At 37.0% G+C, this 20,630-nt stretch overlaps 1 protein-coding gene across 8 annotated transcripts in view; it reads right to left on the bottom strand.

The window, feature by feature from the left end:
* The window catches only part of Cntn3 (contactin 3), a 471,390-nt gene that overhangs the window by 75,328 nt on the left and 375,432 nt on the right, over positions 1-20,630 (bottom strand). For 4 of the 8 annotated variants that reach the window (XM_029562809.1, XM_029562808.1, XM_029562814.1 and 1 more), the window contains 3 exons: positions 17,700-17,827; positions 14,119-14,294; positions 11,225-11,341 (listed from right to left, as the gene is read on the bottom strand). In XM_029562809.1, coding sequence (XP_029418669.1) covers positions 11,225-11,341; positions 14,119-14,294; positions 17,700-17,827 — 421 coding nt within the window. The remainder of the gene's footprint in view (positions 1-11,224; positions 11,342-14,118; positions 14,295-17,699; positions 17,828-20,630) is intronic. The other 4 variants (XM_029562811.1, XM_029562812.1, XM_029562813.1 and 1 more) reach the window with 1 other exon arrangement.

Below are 20,630 nucleotides of genomic sequence, written 5' to 3'. Positions count from 1 at the left end.
AAATATCAATACCAGAAAAATGAAAGAAATTCCCCAAACTCTTGGTAATTATATAGTATATATTTATATAACATATGGATTAAGTAATAAATACAAATAAAATTTAAAAATTTTAATGGAATGCAAATGAAAACACCATTTTTCAAAATTTGTGGGACATAGTAAGAGCTATGGTTTGGGAAAACTTAGAGCATTGAGTGAATATATTAGAAAAGAAGGTTCTAAAATCAATCATCTATGATTCCACTTTCGAAAATGAGAAAAAGAAGAGCAAATTAAATCTAAAGCAAGCAGAATAAAAGAAATAAATATCAGAGCAAAAACCAGTGAAATTGAAAACAGGAAATCAATAGAGAAAACCAACAAAACCAGAAGCCGGTTCTTTGCAAAGGTCAATAATATCAATACACCTTCAGCCAGGCTAAAAAGACAAAGGAAAAAAACAAAACAAAACGGCAAGCATTGGTGCCATCAGGTGTGAATGAGGACACCACTGAAGGGACCATGGATGTTCAAGGAAGAATGAAAGATTGCTTTTTGCCCATAAATCTGATGGTATAGGAGAGAGGGACCATCTTGTCAAAACATATACAAGAACAAAGACGTGATCAAAATCAGCCTATAGGTACTAAAGGAATTGAATCAGTAAATACTAGAATCCCCATATAGAAAGAAAATGGACTAGATACGCTTGAGGCTGAATTCTACCTAATCTCTAATAGCATGAAATTACATCAATTCTCCATCATTTTTTTCATAAGATAACAGAGAACATGCTTCCTAACTAATTCTATGAGGTCAAAATTATACAAGTAGCAAACCAGAAAAAAAAAAAAAAAAAAAACACCTCAAGAAAACTGTGTACCAATATCTCATAAATACAGAAGCAAAAAATCCTTAAAAATAGTAGCAATGGAATTCAACACTGTATTTGAAAAAAGTGTACACCACAATCAAGTGCAATCACTGTTAGGTATGTACACACAGTCCAGTTAGTTAACATATAATTCATCACATAAAAGACTGAATAAGAAAAAATTGCATTATGACAGCAAAAACTACAGAGGAACCACAGAACAAAATTCAGCACACATTCAAGATTAAGATATGTCAGCATGGTAGGAAAAGGGTAGACTTCCTGAGCTTGATAAGGAAGTTCTATAAAACCAATATATCTTGCATCATATTTAATGATGAAAATTTTGTCTCTAAGTTTAGAGACAAGAAAAGTGAGCTGGGCAGAGGGAACATCAACTAGGAATTTCGTCCACTGGATTGGCCTGTGGTCATGTCTGTGGAGCATTTTCTTGAATGTGGAATGATGTGGGCCCAGCCCACTGTGGGTGGTGCTACCCCTGGGTAGGAAGTTCTGTGCTGTCTGAGAAAGCAGACTGAGCACTAGCTAGGGGTACAAGCCAGTAAGCAGCATTCTTTCATGGTCTGTACTTCAGCTTCTGTCTCTTGAATTCCTGCCTTGATTTCCTTTAATGATGGACTACGCTATAAGGGAAATAACCCCTTTCCTACCCAAGTTGGTTTTGGTCAATGTTTTAATGACAATAATAGAAAGTAATTAAGACAGCAAGGATGGTCTTTATCACCATTGGGTTTCAATATCTTACTGGAAATTCAAGCTAACAAAATTTTTAAAAAAGAAAAAAAAAGAAAAGAGTTAAGGAGTTAAAATAAAAGATACAGACATACAGACACAGCAAGTTCCAGGCCATCCAGGGCTACACAGTACAGTGAGACCCTCTCTCAAAATGACAACAAAAACAGAAGACAGGTACAGTGACTAGAAAAGCAAACTGGGCCTGGATTACTGGTACTACTATCAAGTACTTATTGTTAATTTTCAGTGTGACAAACCTATTATTGCCATGTTGAAAATAGAACAAGGCATCTGGAATTTGACTCAAATTGATACTAGAGACACTGCTTCAGAGCTCAAGCCTTCTCTACTAACTATTAAGAACCAGTTCATTCTGTTCCCGTTAAGTCTTCTTTGGCCTTGGATCCATCCTCCTGAAGTTGCTAGAGAGAACCCGACAACCAAAAAAGTGTCCTCATCAAACAAGCTTCTTTCTGCAACAGATCGAGACTATTACAAAGTTCCAGAACTGGGAAAATGCAGAGAATAAGTGTCTGAGACACTTAGTCCTAAATGATACATCTTCAATGCAACCTCCACACATAAGATGAATATATTGGCTCAACTCCCATCAGAGAAATTTCCTTATTTAGCAGATGGTGATTAACACACAAACAAACCAATATGCAGAGATTAAAGGCCAAGAGTGCTTATCCATGAATGGTACACCTATCTCAAATCTCTCTCTCCCAAGGCTCAGACCATTACTGAAGAGGAGGCTGAAAGATTGTAAGAGCCAGAGGGGGTGGATGACTACAAGGAGACAGAGTCTTCCAGAGAGTTCATCAGCTACTCATATGAACTCATACCAATGGTGACAACATGCATAAGTCCTATGCAAATTCAAACCAGACAAAATCCCAGCATAGACATGGGGAAGTGGATAAGAAATCCCAATATAACCTAAAGAACTTTTGGGAGGGAAGAAAGTGCCTTACAGTTATAGGACTTTTGGTGGGTCCTGTGGATGGACACACACTGAAGGACATTAGAGGACACAATCAGACTCTATAGACATATTATATATGAGAAAGTACATTGAGTGGTGGATAGTGTGTGGCGGTACAGATAGCGGAGAGAATCTAAACACCATTAGACTATGTTGTATAAAACTCACCAAATTTCAATTAAAAATTCATTATTAATAAAAGAAACAGTGGTCAGGAGCAGGAAATGACACATCAATGAAAATCTCTCAGAACCAATACATGATACAGGACATCAGGCTAATACACCAAAGTCAATTGCTTTCTTATGCATCATCAATGTGGAAATGATATTTGAAATAACAAATACTGCTATTCACATCAGCACTGGCAATACTGAAATACTCAGGCTTAAATTTAACAAGATTTGTACAAAGGCTATATGAAGAATAAGTACAAAATCTGATGGAACAGATCAAAGAACTTAACAGAGGGAGATAATGCTTTCATTCAAGGGCTGGGAGGCTCAGCAGTGTCAAAATGGTAGCCTTTCCTATCTTGATCTATATATTGACTACAATCCCAATCAAGAGTCTAGGAGGTTACTTTGTGGACATCAACAACCCTGCTTTAAAGTCTACTTGTAAAGGCCAAAGACCCAGAAAGCCAACTCAGTACTTAAGAAGAAAAAAAATGGGTCCACTGATATCATCCAACCTCCAGAATTATTCTAAAACCACAGAACGAGGAAAGTGCACTGCTGATAAAAGAACAGAAAAAAGATCAATGGAGCAGACTAGAGTCCAGGAATAGACCCACAAAATACGATCAACTGATATCTGACAAAAGACCAAATGAAATACAATGGACCAAAGACAGCCTTTTTATCATATGGGGCTACAACCGGATATTCACATGAAAAAAATGAATTCAGATGCAGACCTTATGCTATGCAGGAAACTTAATTCTAAATGGATCACAGTCCTAAATGGAAAAAAATGTAATTCACAGAAGATCATATAGGAGAAAACCTAGGTGACTTAGGGTAGGGCAAAGGCTTTGTAGACACAACACGGACGCACTATCCATGAAACCACCAGCTGGAGAGATGGATTTGCTCAAAATGAAAAGCACTCATCATGAAACATGTAAGACGATGAAATGGCAAGCTAAAGACTGGAACGTTTACCAAAGCTAATTATGATGAACCTCTAGGCAGCATATTCCCAAACCCCCCTAAAAGTCAACAATAAGGAACTATTCAATTAAAGCAGAAGAAAATACAACTCATCAAAGATAATATACAGATAGCAAGTGTAATATAGGAAACACGTTCAATATCACATCATTGGGGAATTTTGAATTAAAACAAATGAAAAACCAGAATACTAACACCATCAAGTATTGGGATGTCCATAGAAAAGGCAAGAATTCTCATCCCCTGATGGGACAGCCATTTGGAAGACATTGCAAAGTTTCTTATAAACCTAAGCACAGACTCACCATAAATTATAGTCATTATACTTCTTGATATTTACCCAAAGAAACTGAAAACTAATGTCTGCATAAACACCTGCTTAAGAATGTTTATAGCAGCTTTATTCATAAATGCCAAAACAACAGAGCCATCAAGACAGCCTTTGATAAATGAGTGGGTAAATAATTGGGTACACAAGTAGAGTGGCAGATTATGTTAATTATATTAATATTAATGATCTATGAACTATAAAACTAAGTAAAGTTTTGACGCTACTTTAAGTGCATTTAGTGAGAGAAGCTAATCTCAAAAAAATCTAGATATAAACTGTCCTTGGATTTTCATACACTGGTATATACACAAACATATTTCTATGCACATAAACATAATAATATCTCTTCAGAATAAAACATGCTTTTCCATTGACTGAAACTGAGGGTGTGTCCAACAGCAAATTCTCAGTATGTTTTAAAACCAGTAATAAATATTCATAAACTTTACCAGGAGAAAAAAAAGATCAAGTCCTAAAAATTGCTCAGTGATATAATTTCATTGTGGGGAAATAAAACTAAATCCACAGTGGAATGACTCTTAAGTTTTTCTTAAATATTTTTATTGTTCCCTAAAGTTTATCTACAAAGCACATTTCTAATATCCCATAATTTTTATTCATAACTCTCTGTGAACATTGATTTTCAAATCTTTTCCACATTCCTCCTTAAAGTCTCATAGTTTCTAGATCCAACTCAATCCCAGAAAAGTTATGAAAAGTCTTAGCAAAAGAAAAATATAGATGTGTCTGATTAGATAAAAATGAGAATTATTTTTTATGAGTGACATAAAGGACCAAGCTGACGGAAAACTGACATACTGGGAAAAAGCATTTCTTGTGAATCAACAAAATGATATAATGAACAGCTTGAACAATAAGTATCTGTCACAAATCTAGGAAACAAGTCTCACATTTTAATAGAAGAAAAGATTGGACCTGTGGTCTTTGTAATTTATAGGAGGTGGTGGAGCTGATAATGTCAGACAGGAATTCACTGGCATGTGTTGAGAATGTGTGTGTAAATGAAAGGTTTCTTTCTGTGCCTCAGAGAGAACTATGTCCAATGTACTGAAGACAGACAAGACAAAAAAATCTGTTATATACAAATGTGAATTTCAGTTGCCTGCCTTCAGCAAACAAAACTGAATTTCCAGGTAGTGAACAGATGTCTGAATTAGTGTACATTTTGTTTCACAACTTTTGAAAGTTGCCCTCCATTGCCAGATTGAAAACAATTCTATTTAATCAACTAGGCAGCTGGGGTGTGGGGGGGGGGGAAGAAAAAGAGGGAGGAGAAGGAGGAGGAGGAAGAGGGGAGGGAGGATGAGAGAATTCCTCCACCTAGAAATAAGATATTGGGGGCAGGGCTGGAGAGATGGCTCAGCAGTTAAGAGCACTGACTGCTCTTGTAGAGGACCTGGGTTTGAGTCCCAGCACCCACGTATTAGTTAACAACCATCTGTAGCTCCAGTTCCAGGATCTAATGCCTTCTCCTGACCTCCTGGGGCATTGCATGACACAGGTGCACTTACACACATGCAGGCAATACACTCATACACATAAACTTAAAATGATAAAATATTTTTAAAAAGAAATAAGACATTTTTCCTCTTCTCTGATGATTATTTAAAATTCTAACTTTTTCTTAGTATCCAAAGTACTAATAAGTAAACAGAAAGATTTCCAAATTCAGAGATGGGATTGTATGGGATAAGGTGATACAGTTTTTCATCCACTTCTTTGACAAAAGATTTAATGGAAAAAAAATCATGGGAAAACAACAACTATGTACAAGAAGGTAAGGTGGGACTGCTATAACCAGGAGCATGAATTGTTACAGGTTTTCTGGAGAAGAATGTAGAGACAAACTCTTACTGCCAGCTCACCTTAAGGACAGTAACAGTAGTAACATCAGGGTTAACATGGACAGCTCTTAGTACTTTACACATACCTTGAATAAATTGTTATCATCAACTTCATTTTACAAGGCAAGGAATATTTGGCCAAGAGAGTTAAATGGCAACAGTGCACAGGAAATGGAAATGTTTCCAAAGTTCACATTCTCTTCCAACTCTGGTAACAATGAACCCATGTGTAGGATTCGAATCTACCTCAGCAGTTCTCTGCCACAGCAAACAGTAATTTCCCTTACTTATTTCAAATTATACCCTTTATTTCTAGTCCCAATCTTACTTCATTGACCTCAATATCTCCAAATACTTTTATAGTCATGATACTTTTAAATATCCTTCTCCGTCTCCAATTTAAATAAACATATTTCTAGTGTTTTTCCTTCAAAGTTCATTTTGGAATATGGAAAATAACTTTTCTATTACTCTTTCTAAGAATTAAAAGAATTTATGGATTTTTATGAATTAGAAAGTCAATAACTGACTATTCATTTTATTGATCATCTCTTTGTGAGAATATTATGGTCTATTTTACTAGATTTATCTATATGAACAGGTTTAGCTCCTGGATTACTTCCTGGAGTTTATGAATGGTATGATTTTAATATAATATTCAGTCTTATTTGCTAAAATTTTACTTTGGTTTCATACTTTATTCATGAAAACTGTTTGCAGTTACTAATTTATTTATTATCTTAGCAGGCTGTGTTCTCAGAAATATGTTAGTTCTGAGACTGGGGAGATGGCTCAGTGATTAAAGTGCTTGCAAGTAAACATGAGCCTAGAGATCACATCCCCAGAATCCATGTAAATGTCCAGTGGGCATGGTAGCACATCTGTAATCCCAGCCCTCAGAAGGCAGAGATAGAAGATTCCCGAGACTACAAGAGCTAGCAAGTTTTGGGTTCAACTAAGAGGACCTGTCTCAATAAATAAGATGGAGAATAATCTAGGAAGAGTCCCAATATCAACCTCGGGTCCCCAGACTCATGAGCACACATGCATGTTAGCACTTACACAAACTTGCATGCACACACATGCATGCAGACCACATGCTCAAACACATGCAAACAACTAGGGCTTGTAAAATAAATTGAAATATTTAAGAATGGTTGTATTTTCATATACTTTGCATGAATATTATAGATTATTTTATTCATTAGATTAAAAACTGAGAAAAAGTCAGTGAAGTTGCCTAGGCTTAGGATGTAGTTTAAAGTAATTAAATTTTAATTTTGGTAATGTAATCTTTGTGGTGGTTTAAAGGAGAAATATCCCCCACAGGTACATTTGCTCCTCAGTTGGTGGTGCTATTTGGGAAGATTAAAATTAAGGAACCTTTAGGACGTGGAGCCTTGCTGGAACAATACGTTGCTGTGGAAGGCACAGAGTTTAGAGCCCTGCTCCACCTCCACTGGGTTTGAAGTTGAAGATTGGACTTCTCAGGCTCCTGTTCCAGGTGCCTCCTGCTATACCTCTCCCACCACTATGGACAAACTCTGAGACCATAAGCCAAATTAAGCTTTTTCTTGTATAAGTTTCTTTCTTTCTTTCTTTTTTTTTTTTTTTTTTTGAGACAGGGTCTCCTTATAGCCCCAGCTGACATGGAGCTCACTATGTAGACCAGGCTGGCCTCAAACTCACATAGATCTGCCTGCCTCTGCCTCCCAAGTGCTGGGATTAAAGGCGTGTGCCACCACCCCCAGCTATAAGTTTCTTTTGATCATGATATTTATCACAGCAACAGAAAGGAACTAAATACATTATTTTTCCAGAAAGTATTTATTTAGCTGGATTTTTATAGGTCTGACTGGAATATCGTATTTTCTGGCTTTTCATTGATTTTGTGTCTGATTTTCATACTCGTGTCTAATTTTAGTGTTTTTCTTTCTTCACTTCATTGTTATTTTTCAGCCCTTCTCTAGGCCTTTTTGAGATTATAGTAATTCTATTATCATCTATTTGGAGGGTGATTTTTTTAAAGTGCACATTACTCCAATTAATTGTAGTATCAAAGCATCTTATTTACTATTTTTTCTTGTTTCATTGAATTTTTGTGATTTCTATACAATAAAGTCTTATGATATTTAGATCCCCTCCCCTATCTTTACCTCCCTCCACTACACCATGCCAAAATTAAGCTACTCCCCCCCCTTGATATTTAGATCCCCTCCCCTATCTTTACCTCCCTCCACTACACCATGCCCAAATTAAGCTACCCCCCACCCCACAGACACACAGACACAGACACACACACACACACACACACACACACACACACACATACACACACTATGGCCTCAGAGTCTAATTGTGTCCTCAAACATTCTTCAGTGTGGGTCCATCCGCTGGGCCCGCCAAGAGTCCCAACCCTCTAAGACACTGTCTTTCTATTTCCTAGTACCCATCAATTGACAAATTTTCTTAGGTTGGGATTTCTTACCTACTTCCTCTTGTCCCCATGTCTATGGTGGGATTTCATTTGGTTTGAACTTGCATAGGACATGTGCATGCTGTCACTATTGCTAGAAGTTCATATAAGTAACTGTCCAGCTGTCTGGAAGACTGTTTCCTAGTGGTAATGGCAACCCTTCTGGCTCTTAAAATCTTTCTGCCTCCTCTTCCAAAATGATCCTGAACCTTGGGAGGCAGAGGTTTGAAATAGGTGTCCCATTCATGGATAAGCACTTGTGGTCTCTTGTTCTCTGTACATTGACCATTTGTGCATTTGTGTGTTGATCACCATCTGCTAGATAAGGAAACTTCTCTGGTGAGAGTTGAGGAATTCATTCATCCTATTTATAGAGGTTACACTGAAGATGTGTCACTTAGTGTTAAACATCTCATAGACAATTATTCTCTGTGTTTGACCAGTGCTGGAGCTCTGTAATAATCTCTATCTGTTACAAAAAGAAGATTCTTTGATAATGGATTAAAAGTATGCTTGTTTGTAATATGAGGATGCATATTTAGAATACAGTAAGGGATTACATTGGTCTAGGTGTGTTTTGTCAAAAGTAGGTTTTTCTCGACAAACTATAATGTCTCCAGCCATGTGCATGATGCTATGTTTACAGTACCACACATGAGTTCTCTCCACTGAGTGGCCTTAATTCTATTTAGACAGCTGTTGACTACCCCCAAGATCAAAGTGATACTATTACATCAATAGAGATAGTTTTCTGGGTCAGTTGTTATTAGTCTTTACAGCTGGGTAGGAATATTGATTGGTTTTCTCCCTTGGCAGCTTACATAGTATCCTCTGATAACATGAGAGATAGTCTTTAGGGAGGATGCTTTCAGGTCTGTTTCGGCTCAGTTTCTCCAAGTCTTGTGTCTGAATTGTGGCCCATCTTCAGCAATAGTCTTACCTTTAAGTTCTTGGAGGCAATCAATGACTGTGGCAATAGCCTATGTTATTTTGGGAGTCTCTAGGACTACCCTAACCAACAACTCAAAGGGAGATTTCTCCTGCCTAAAATGTTCTAATTGTCTTTTTACAGTCTTTGGCAAATTGTTCTCTTGGTGGTTGAGAGAATGATCCTGAGGGTCTACACATCAATTTTATTTCTTATTACTTCTTTGATTTTGACCTGGAATATTCTAATTGTATATTATTTGGAGCACTATGGTTTGTGGTGATTATAGCATTATTATACAAAGCACTTTTCAAAAGTGAATTTTTTGTTTTGTCTTATAGATTTGCCTTGAATTACCCTTCCTTTGGAATTCCCAATTGCTTGCTCTCTTTTTCTGTTGTGTTTATCTGATAAATATTTACATATTTTTTCTTTCACATTCCTTCAAGGGCAGCTTTTTTCAACTGGGACTCTGCCTTTTTATGGGTTTTAGTTGAATGTCATCACACATTGCTCAACTTGCCTCACACTTGTCTTCTTGTGAATTTAAATTTATTTTACTGGAAAGTGGATTGGACCCTTTGTCTGAGTGTTGTACTTGAGAAACATACCTCGATTAACAATGCTACTCCAAGCAGGAGATGAGCTTTTGTGTGAATGCCTGAAAAAGGATGAGTTAGGCAAAATAATAATAATAACTTAACATCAAGTATTTCATGCATGCGTGAGCCTTCCTCTAGTTAGCTTTGGGGATCTCCTGACTTTTTACCCCCACATAGCAATATGGTCAGAATTATGCCCTAGGGAATGGTCACAGACAAAATTAACAATTTCTCAGGTGTGACCTACTCTGTGGACTTATTACTGGGTTCATCCCCTTAATGATCCTTCCTGGTGACCTGGTGCTTTGAATTTGGGCAACACATCAAATTTATGAGTCCAAGGGACATATGTTTTAAAAGGTAGTGTGACACTAAGTAGTTAGTGGAATCATAGTTTTGCCCTAGATCTTTATTTAAGATCCGCATACTCTCTTTTACTTAGTTTTATACTGAAAAAGAACTGCTGTTTTCAGAATTTGGGTTTTCACACTCAATTAACTCTATGAAATAAAGTAAGCCCAAGTGACCATGCTATAATATCACACACAAAGGATTACTTTGAAATCTAATATTTTCTACTACTGAGAGCTGGAAAATAGATCCAGCATCAAGCTTACACACAGCTGCTACAACCACACTGAGATTGCAGGTTTCAGGAAATAAATCACACTGAAGTGAGCCAGTTAAATGAATGGCAGATTGGCTGTCACTGCTCTGCTTCTTACGGCATCCAGTGACTTTTATCCACATACATCCTAATTCATCACAGATCCAATTCCACAAAACGTTTGTAAAACTGTTCTGCTTGGTTCTAGACATCCTTCATTCCAAAGTAACTGCACCACATAAGGCTTATGAAAGCATATATATTTTTAAGTATCTTATAGCATGTAATGGATACCTAATGTGTTTAGGTTTAAATGTTTCAATCTACAGTGTCCTCTGATCATATAAGTCCAAATTTTCACTTATTAAACAACAAAAAATATCTTGAGACTCCAGGGAGTCTTCAGATAGCAACCAACAATGTTTTCTTGTGTCGCTTGGTCTTTGGGCTTTTACCTATCTCTTCTCATCAGTGGAAGTCTATTAAAAAATCAAGAAAATAAACACATGCTAGTGGGATAAATAACAGGATCTCTTTTTCTCCCCTGTGTCTGACTGAGTGCATGGGGAAGAATTCAGTTGGTTAAATATGACTGTGATAAAATGAATATAAGGTGCTGAAAGCTAAGTGATCTACTTACCCGTGGGTTCATGGAGCAAACGGAAGCACCACGGAACTTTTGTGCGACTGAAAACCACTCTCCAGTGCTCTGCTCACATCTCACCATGCTGATACAGATTTGCTTGGTTTGTGGGACCTAAATGGAAGCCCTTTAGTGCTGATTCAATTATATGACTTCCACTTCTTCCACTTTAATCTCCTCTCATTGTAATTTGCTTCACATACTTGGTTTAATAAGGCTTATTGAATGTATCATTTTGACACTGCAGAAATTTGTGACTGGTGTTCTATAATCATTTGGCTTAGTATTAAAGTCTACAATAATAGATGTGGTCTCAATGATAGAAGCCTGTTGACTTCATGATTTCTTCCCCCCTCCCCAAGAGTATTTTTTTCAAATAAGTGATGGAGTACAGGATACCTAATGTAGTCACAAAAGCAATGGGCTAAATTGATTCAAAGCTATGAGTTGGATTTCCCATAACTTAAACTATCTGTCTCCTGTGAGAGTGAAACTCTCACTATACACTCTTACGTACATATCTCTTTTTACTTACCAGTTTCTTTGCCACATTTGGCTATTTTGGGAAAATGAAGATGTATCTATGAATATACCAGGAAAAAAATCAAGCAGACTGTCTAGGTATTAATGTGTATGCTACAATGAATACAGAATCAGAGGATGAGGGTTGCTCTATAATTTCCTTCTCATGCAACAGAAAACCGATTTACTTAATTGCTTGTGCTTAAGGGCAATGTCATCTTGTATGGCTAACTGTTTTATACTGATGGGAGAATATTTAGTTACTAATGGCACAAGTCAATAAAAAAATTCATAGGCCATGAACTAGCACGTTATGGAAGGAACAAAATTGGCAAGTGATAGCATTAATTTATGAAATTTCATGTTTCAGACACTTGACTCTTTCCAGAGATGACTTTATGTCTTCTTTACTACCCATCCATGCCATGTAAATCAGGAGAGTTCTATTACATTATCAACTGGAATGTTCTTAACTCTGAGTTCCTCTTACACAAAGCAGTTATCCAGTTCAGCCTTTGAGCGTTTCTGCATATTACCACCAAAATGCTTTGGATTTTCTGTGTCTCAGTGCATTTTTAGCATTAACTAACACAGAAGTTCTTGTGTCAGATAAAAATTGCAAACAGATTACAATCCAGCTGATAAATTAGAAACATAATTACCTATAGTTCCTGGCAGAAGTAACTAATGTTTCAAACTGAATTCTTCCATTAAGAAGAAAAAATCAGGGGAACTTGGTTAGAGAAGTCTTTTCCAGACTGGATAAGATAATGGGTCATTATGAAAGTAGCCTGGATGTATTTTATTCTTTGGACTACTTCTCCCAACAAAGGCAGTTCACAGGAGACTCAGAAGGCAAAAGACTGCTGGGTTGAGAATGTTGGCATGTTTTTCCTGATGTTGTAGAAGAAACTAGTGATTTTGAAGTGGGCATTTGAAGAATAATGAAAGGAATGCTGGAAGTTTGTAGCAATTGACAACACTCTCCAAAGCTTTGAAAAACAGGATGCAATTAGAAAACAAGTTCTTCTCAAACTAAATAAAAGCAAGATAATAGAAAATAGAAATGTTGCTGAAATTGTTCTTAATTGTGGCTAGATACCTAACATCACATTATTTTTTCTTTTCATCTGTATTAGTTTCCTAGGGTTGGCATAACACAGTACCATAAACAGTGGCTTACAACAAGAGATAGACATTCTCTCCTAGTTCTGTAAGCTGAAAGTCTCCAATCACAATGCCAGAGGGACATACTCCCCTTAGGATCCTTAGGGGTCACTGCCTCCTTATCTCTTCCAGCTCCTGGGGTTGCAGGCATGGCTTGCCTGTGTAGTAATCACTCCAACTTCTGCCTCCACTATCACATGGCACTGGCTCCCCTGACAACCTGGGTTCTTTGCTTCATTGTGTGCCTGTGTCCCTGTCAAACTACTTTGTTTTTATAAGGATATCAGTTATATTAGATGAAACCCAACCTGTTCCATGATGACCTCATTTTAATTTACTAAGTATTTCTGTAACAGTTCTACTTCCAATTAAGGTTGCAGTCTGAACATATCTTTTGGAGGATATATAACTCATCCACAAATAGTATCATGTGAAGTTGCATATGATCATAAAACATTAATAAAGCTCTTCATGCATATGCACATATTTAACAAGAAATTTTGGCAAATGAATATAGCTAAGTTAGCCATAATGTGGTTTTCTGCTTTGTTGATGCCTACATGGTTAGTCTTTGTGGACAAGACTCATACATGGCATTTCCAAATAGAATGACCCTTTTCTACCATGGAACCAATGCATGCGAGGAGACACATGGAATGGAAGACACCATTGGGGAGCATTTGCATTGTACGGACATTCAGATAGGGGCCTGAAGCTCCATTCCCAACTCTCAAGTGACTGATCAAATTATTACACTTTTCAAATCTTCAGTTTGTATACCTGTAAACTGAAGAGTCTTATAGGTAATGTCCAATGAAATTGTAAAGATTACTTGTGATCAAGAAGCTACCTTGACACATTTAATGGAATGAAACATCTGGATGAAGTGTTTTAGTAAACCTAAGCCACCTCACATTTCTGTCATTTGAAAATAAAATGCTTGCATAGGATACTAACAACAAAAATGTCACAAAGAATAATATTTAATATAAATGTAGCATGAACCAATTTTAATTATACTTACAGGCTAAAGTTCTCAATTTCTAGTGATTAACAAAGAATAAGACCAGATCAAAATAGAATTAAGAAATTATATCCATTAATTTAACAAGCATTTCTCTGTGCTATCTATGTACCAGATGTTTTTGAGAGTCAACATGTCATAGATACATGTAATAGATGAGAAAAGTAACATAACTTACCCCACCAACTTTCTCAAAGTGAGATCCATCTTTCTTAAAATCCGTAAGGGCTCCATTGAAATACCAGGTAAACATAATGTCTAATAGGGGGTCATGTTGCACCTGGCAGGGCAAAATGACGCTTTCACCAACCGAGACATCCATGTTAGACGGTGCCAAAATTATTCTTGTTGGTTCTATTGGGGAAATAATTTATGAATAAACAACATTTTTATGGTGATGAAAGCAATCTTTTATTTATTATTTTTATTTTTTTATGTGTATGAGTATATTGCCCATGTCATGTGCCATGTAATGTCTCTGGAGGTCAGAAGGGGGCTTTGGATTTCCTAGAACTGGAGTTATGGACAGTTGTTAGTCTCTAGGTGGGTTCTGGATTCAAATCTGAGTCCTCTGCAAGAGCAATCAGTGCTCTTAACTGCTAAGCCATCTCTCCAGCCCCTCAAAGCAATCTGTACAGGTAGACTATTCATCTGAGTTAGAGTGCATGTGTTTGTAAATAAATAGCTGCACACATACACCTATGTGAATAGAAGTCTTCAAGATTAAAGTAAAATTTTGATGTAGAGTTATAATACATTTTGCTGGTTTCACAACTTCTTTTTAAAAAAATGTGATTTTTACATGTCTATGTCAGTCTGTGTGGATGGTACAAGCATATGGGTGTCTTCAGAGGCTAGAAGAGGGCATCAGATACAATGGAGCCAGAGTTACAAGCGGTTGATGTCTGGGAACCTAACTCTGATCCTCTGACAAGCAGCAAGTACTCTTAATCACTAGCCTCTCCAGCCTACGGACTTATAGATGTTGTTAGCTGCCATGTGGATGCTAGGAATCAAACCCCAGTCCTCTGCAAGAGCAATCAGTGCTCTTAACTGCTAAGCCATCTCTCCAGCCCCTCAAAGCAATCTGTACAGGTAGACTATTCATCTGAGTTAGAGTGCATGTGTTTGTAAATAAATAGCTGCACACATACACCTATGTGAATAGAAGTCTTCAAGATTAAAGTAAAATTTTGATGTAGAGTTATAATACATTTTGCTGGTTTCACAACTTCTTTTTTAAAAAATGTGATTTTTACATGTCTATGTCAGTCTGTGTGGATGGTACAAGCATATGGGTGTCTTCAGAGGCTAGAAGAGGGCATCAGATACAATGGAGCCAGAGTTACAAGCGGTTGATGTCTGGGAACCTAACTCTGATCCTCTGACAAGCAGCAAGTACTCTTAATCACTAGCCTCTCCAGCCTACAGAAGCTAAATTAGGATAGCTAAGTTTGTAGAAGATCTAAGTTTAGAAATGAAACTCACCAGCACACAAGAGTTATCCTAATGGCAAAATTTATTTTTACCTTAGTTTTATTGTTCTATGAAATGTAGGGTAGAAATAGACACCATATTCACCACCTTCAGTGAGTCGCAAATGCTAGCCATCAAAATTTAAGTGAATTTAAGCTTTCTTGTTTGCATAGATGTGAAAGCCATGCATGCCCTGCTTTGAATAGGCACAGCAAGAGGAATACAACATTGAAACATTGGTTCATGCCGATCTTCGATGCAAAGCACACATGGCACATTTCCCATCACCATTAGATAGATTCCATTTATCATGAATTAAACTTCCCATTACCACAATTTCCCAGTGTTTCTCAGAACTTTTAAACCTAGGACAACAAGGTTCATCAAAAGAATCATTTGTATATTTGAAGTGCAAATCCCTTATGACATTACTTCTTGAAACCAGTCCAGTCAGGCATTGGTCCCCGACTGGACCAGGTCACATCAGGATACCCAGTAACTACTCTACTGTGAAATCCACTGAGCACCCTTTGGTATTCTCTGGTTTGATCTCACAACTATCTTGCCCTGGTTTTCTTGGTGTCTTTGGTGCCATATTTTCCTAGTTTCCTTCCATTATGCCGGTTAGCCCTTTACTGTCTCTCTTTATGAGACCTCTTTGGTTCCTAAATTTCTTAATATAAAATGTATCAAGCTAGTTCACTTTTAAAAATTAAAAACTGTAAACAGATATTAATTGCACAAATTAATGGAATTTTGTCTGAGCTTTTGAAATCGTTTTTACTTTCCTGGTGATTTCTTGCCTTCACAAACCCATCTTCTTATCAAAAACTTCTAAAAATGAGTCTTTTCCTTGATCTTTCTCCCTCAAATCCAAATTAAAAATATTCAGTGACCTACGCAGCCTCTCCGTGTAGGTGCCTTTCACCATGATTTCCTTTAGGGCACATAATAGGATGAAATTCTGAAGAGCTTGTTCACTTCTGGTCAAATGCTTTGGCTGATCAAATGTAAGCAGGCCCCAAATACAGGGCTGATAGACTGAAGTGTGGAAGACACACATGAAATGTCTTCTTCCCCTGCCCATTGTGGTGGAGCCACTGGAAGTCTTTCAGAATGAAAAGAGCAGAGCTGACTTACAGCGTGAGCAAACACTCAACCTGTTCTATTTAAATCCACCAAAGTTTTCACAAACCTGTGATTTGCTTCACAGAGAAAGCCTAATGAACATCTCAAATTCAACATGTCCAGACAAATTTCATCCCCCTCCCTATTTCCAAAGCTGTCCTACTAGTGCATAGCAATGCAATTATTTTGACCGTTATTTATTTTGTTGCTTATGAAACACCTTGACGTTTCCTTCCTTCCTTCCTTCCTTCCTTCCTTCCTTCCTTCCTTCCTTCCTTCCTTCCTTCCCTCCCTCCATCCTCACTCCCTGTCTCTCTCCCTCCCTCTCTTCCTTTCCTCCCTCCCCACCACTCTCTTCCTCTTGCAGTGCTAGGGATGCAATTTTCTCCTCTTCCTGCTTGCAGTTTTTCCTTCTAGTCATATTCTTTTTGTTACTGCTAATCTTTAGTTCCTTCTTCCTGAGATAGAATGTAAGATGCACAGGGCAGTGCTTTGTCAATGCTCTTACTGACACAGTCCAACCACCAGTCAATGCAACAGGTTGTCCACACTTTTATTGAAAGGATAAAAGTATAAAACATATCATCAACCTTAAGTAAATCTTAGTAATATCAAGGATTATTTAAGGAGCTTGAAGTTCTCCAGAAAAGGCCAATTACAGTGAAAAATAGACCACCTACCCAAAGCTCTTACATAACAGTACAGAATAGAGACATCCAGGGTATACTGCACTTGTGTTTCTTATGGCCCAGGATGCCAGCAGAGTAGCTAATATGTCCTCTCATGTGCCTTGTGCTGTGCTAAATAAATTATAAGAATCATGCTCTTGCATTTGAGTAAATGTAGATTCTGCCTTCACTGTACACTGCACAGTATAAGAAACACATGGTCAATTTCTTTTAATGTATTTACTTTTAAATTTTATTTTTAGAGATTTTCATACATGAACATAATGTGTTTTGACTCAATCCACTCCCAACTCCCTCCCATCACATTCCTCCATCTCCTGTCATCATTCTCCCCTTCTAACTTCATGCACATGGTTAAAACCACTGAGTCCATACTAGTACTGTCAGTATGTGTATGGGTGTTTATATTTTCCTATAAAATAACAGTGTATCCATAGGTAAAGCAATCTTTAAGAAAAACACGCACCTGTAACAACCAAGTGTGTTGTACCATTTGCTTTCCCAAACTGGTTTTCTGCTGTGCAGGTGTAGATTCCCCCATCAGCTTTAGTCACATTCATGATTTTAAGTCCTCCATCATTTAAAAAAGAAATTCTAAAGTAAACAGAAATAAGAACAACAAATATGCTATAGTCAGTTTTCCCAAATTAACTATATTTATTTTTCATAATGTGCTGTTTGAAGTTAGTAATTTAGAGTATGATTATCAGTCCTAAGTCTTTGTGACTTAAGAAAATTTAAAGACATTTTTACACACGCACACATACACATACAGAAGCTGAATAAAAACAGATGATACTCTATCAATTTGAACATTGCTTGATATTTTTATTCTGTTTTATTTCAAGGGATTATTATATATCATCACTTAAGTTTGAAATGTTTTCCCCAAATATATATTGTGATCAGTTACTAATGGGTTAGTTATATAAATTTAGACAGAACAAAAAGTACACGCAAGGTGATGGAGAGATGGCTTGGTGGTTACGAGCTCTTACTGCTCTTGCAGAAGACTGAGTTCTAATCCCAGTACCCACACTGGGCAGTTCACAGCCACCTGCAACTCTAACTCCAGGGAATCTGATGCTCTCTTCTGGTTGCAATGGGCATCCCCACACCCACATATAGATACATAACTATGCATAATTAAAAATAAGTCTTTAACAAATAGTAGATATAGCACTATATCTCTTAAATTTCAAATAGCATATGAAACACAAGGAATCTACTTGCTTTTGATTATTGACTAAACACATTTGACTAAACATAAAATCAAATCTGGAGAAAAGTTTGTTTGATCACCTGTGAGCTATTAAAAAGAATCTGACCAAATCTGATGTGACTTTTTGGGTCTGAACTTACACTTACATCCTTAAATATTTAGCATATGACATTTGAGAAAATAGAAATAGAAATGAATGTCGTATACATGACAGACTAGGACTATGATGTGAACGAGATAAGAACTATTGATCTTTTTACTATTTCATTTATTATTTTTATGTTATGTACATAAGTGTTTTGCCTCCATGTATGCAATTGCACCCTTGTACACAATGCCTGTGGAGGCCAGAAGAGGGCATGATCCTCTGGAACTGGAGTTATGAACATTGCTAACTACCCTGTGTGCTATTATCCTCTAAACCTGGATCCTCTGCAAGAGAAGCCAGTGATTGCTCTTAATTGCTGAGCCATCCCTTCAGACTCAGAACTGTTGACCTTTGTAGGAATATTATACTAGTGAAAAGTACAGACAATAAAAAATAAAAAAATAAATAAATATGAAAAGTGCAAAGTCAAGGGAAGTGCTTTGAAGGAGAGAGGCAGGTTAATAGATGAGAGGGAGACTGCTTTGTGAAGCATCTCTAATAGAGTTCATTTGCACTAGGGCAGAAGGTTAAGATGAGGTGGCTCCTCTTCTGTATATTCATTGCCCAACTTTTTACTTATAATTACGTTCTCTTTCTCTGAATGAATAAAATCATTACCATACTCTGTATTTCACATTTACAAGACATTTGTCATTTATGGCTCATACCTTTAACTATGTGTCAGATATATGTAAATGGGGAATAAACTGTTAGAACTGCAGCCTGTGTCAGCAAGCTATAGTCAATAAATGCCCCTACTTTCAAGGGCCTCTCAGTAGAACATACAGGAAAGATGCTGAGGACATTAAACTCAGGTGGAAATCTCAACCCAATCTCTAAATACTATTATACACATTATATGCACATATTATATACATACACACATATTCATTATATATACATATATAATAAGCAAAGTCATTCATTGGTATCTACCAGGGATTGGTTCTAGGACAACCCCCACGATTATCAAGTCTCTAATATAAAAGGCATACAACCTATGTAATCATTATAATTATACTTAATGCAATCTAAATGAGATAGAAGTAACTATTCTCATTGCTGTGGGAGACAGGCAAAATAAAGTTGCACATTTTCAGTACAACCGTGGTGAGAGAAGCTTCGTACACTTCCTATAGATACTTGTGTCAAAAGAGGGAAGAAAGCAGTCAAGGGTACTGCTCCCAATTTACTTTGGACGCTAATCCTTTCAATAAAAATTTGGGAACAGAGCACCCAAGCAGAATAGCATTTAACCCACAGCATTGCTTCAGTAAATTTTAACCATATTTGCTATTACAGAAAGAAAATAAGCCAGGTGTGGTGGTGCATGCCTTTAATCCCAGCACTTGGGAGGTAGAGGCAGGGGGATCTCTGTGAGTTCAAGGCCAGCCTGGTCTACACAGTGAGTTCCAGGACAGCTTGGGCTACAGGGAGACCCTGTCTCAAAAAGACCAAAAAAAAAAAAAAAAAAAAAAAAAAAAAAAAAAAAAAAAAAAAAAAAGAAGAAGAAGATATGCTGTCTGTTTCTAATATGGGAAGGCAAGAATCTAGTCAAGGATATCAGAAGCTCATGAAGGCATTTAAATGGTGAGGCAAACCCACTTGCTCTGAGCCCTGGAGTGGAGTTAGAAGGAGCTCAAGGAAACTGGAATTAACCACTTTGGAAATCAGTCTTCTAACAGAACAAAAATATCTCTTAGTGGTCAGATATACATTGACCTTTTGTTTAAAGCTTCTAATTTTGTCACCAAGAAGCTGAGCTGGTTAGTTTCATTTATCCTCTCTTTGTAGGAATTTACATATTTCTACTATCTATATAGAGTACACTGTGAGAACAAAAATCCTTTGTGCTTGCCTTGTATGTGCTGCAGCCTGAGTTTGAGCCCTAGCACTATGAAAAAATATTAATGAATGAAACAGAACAAAGAAACCCTATGGTGTGTTATGTTCAGTACCTTTAATTGAGCAAGCCTATCTTCATGACCACTTTGAAATGAGGAGCAATTTCAGAGGCAAGGCCTAAG

Source organism: Nannospalax galili, unplaced genomic scaffold, assembly GCF_000622305.1.
Source record: "Nannospalax galili isolate Female #2095 unplaced genomic scaffold, S.galili_v1.0 scaffold114, whole genome shotgun sequence".
NCBI classification, from domain to species: domain Eukaryota; kingdom Metazoa; phylum Chordata; class Mammalia; order Rodentia; family Spalacidae; genus Nannospalax; species Nannospalax galili.
Note: the sequence above shows the minus strand (reverse complement) of the source record. Positions and strands in the feature narration are given on the sequence as shown.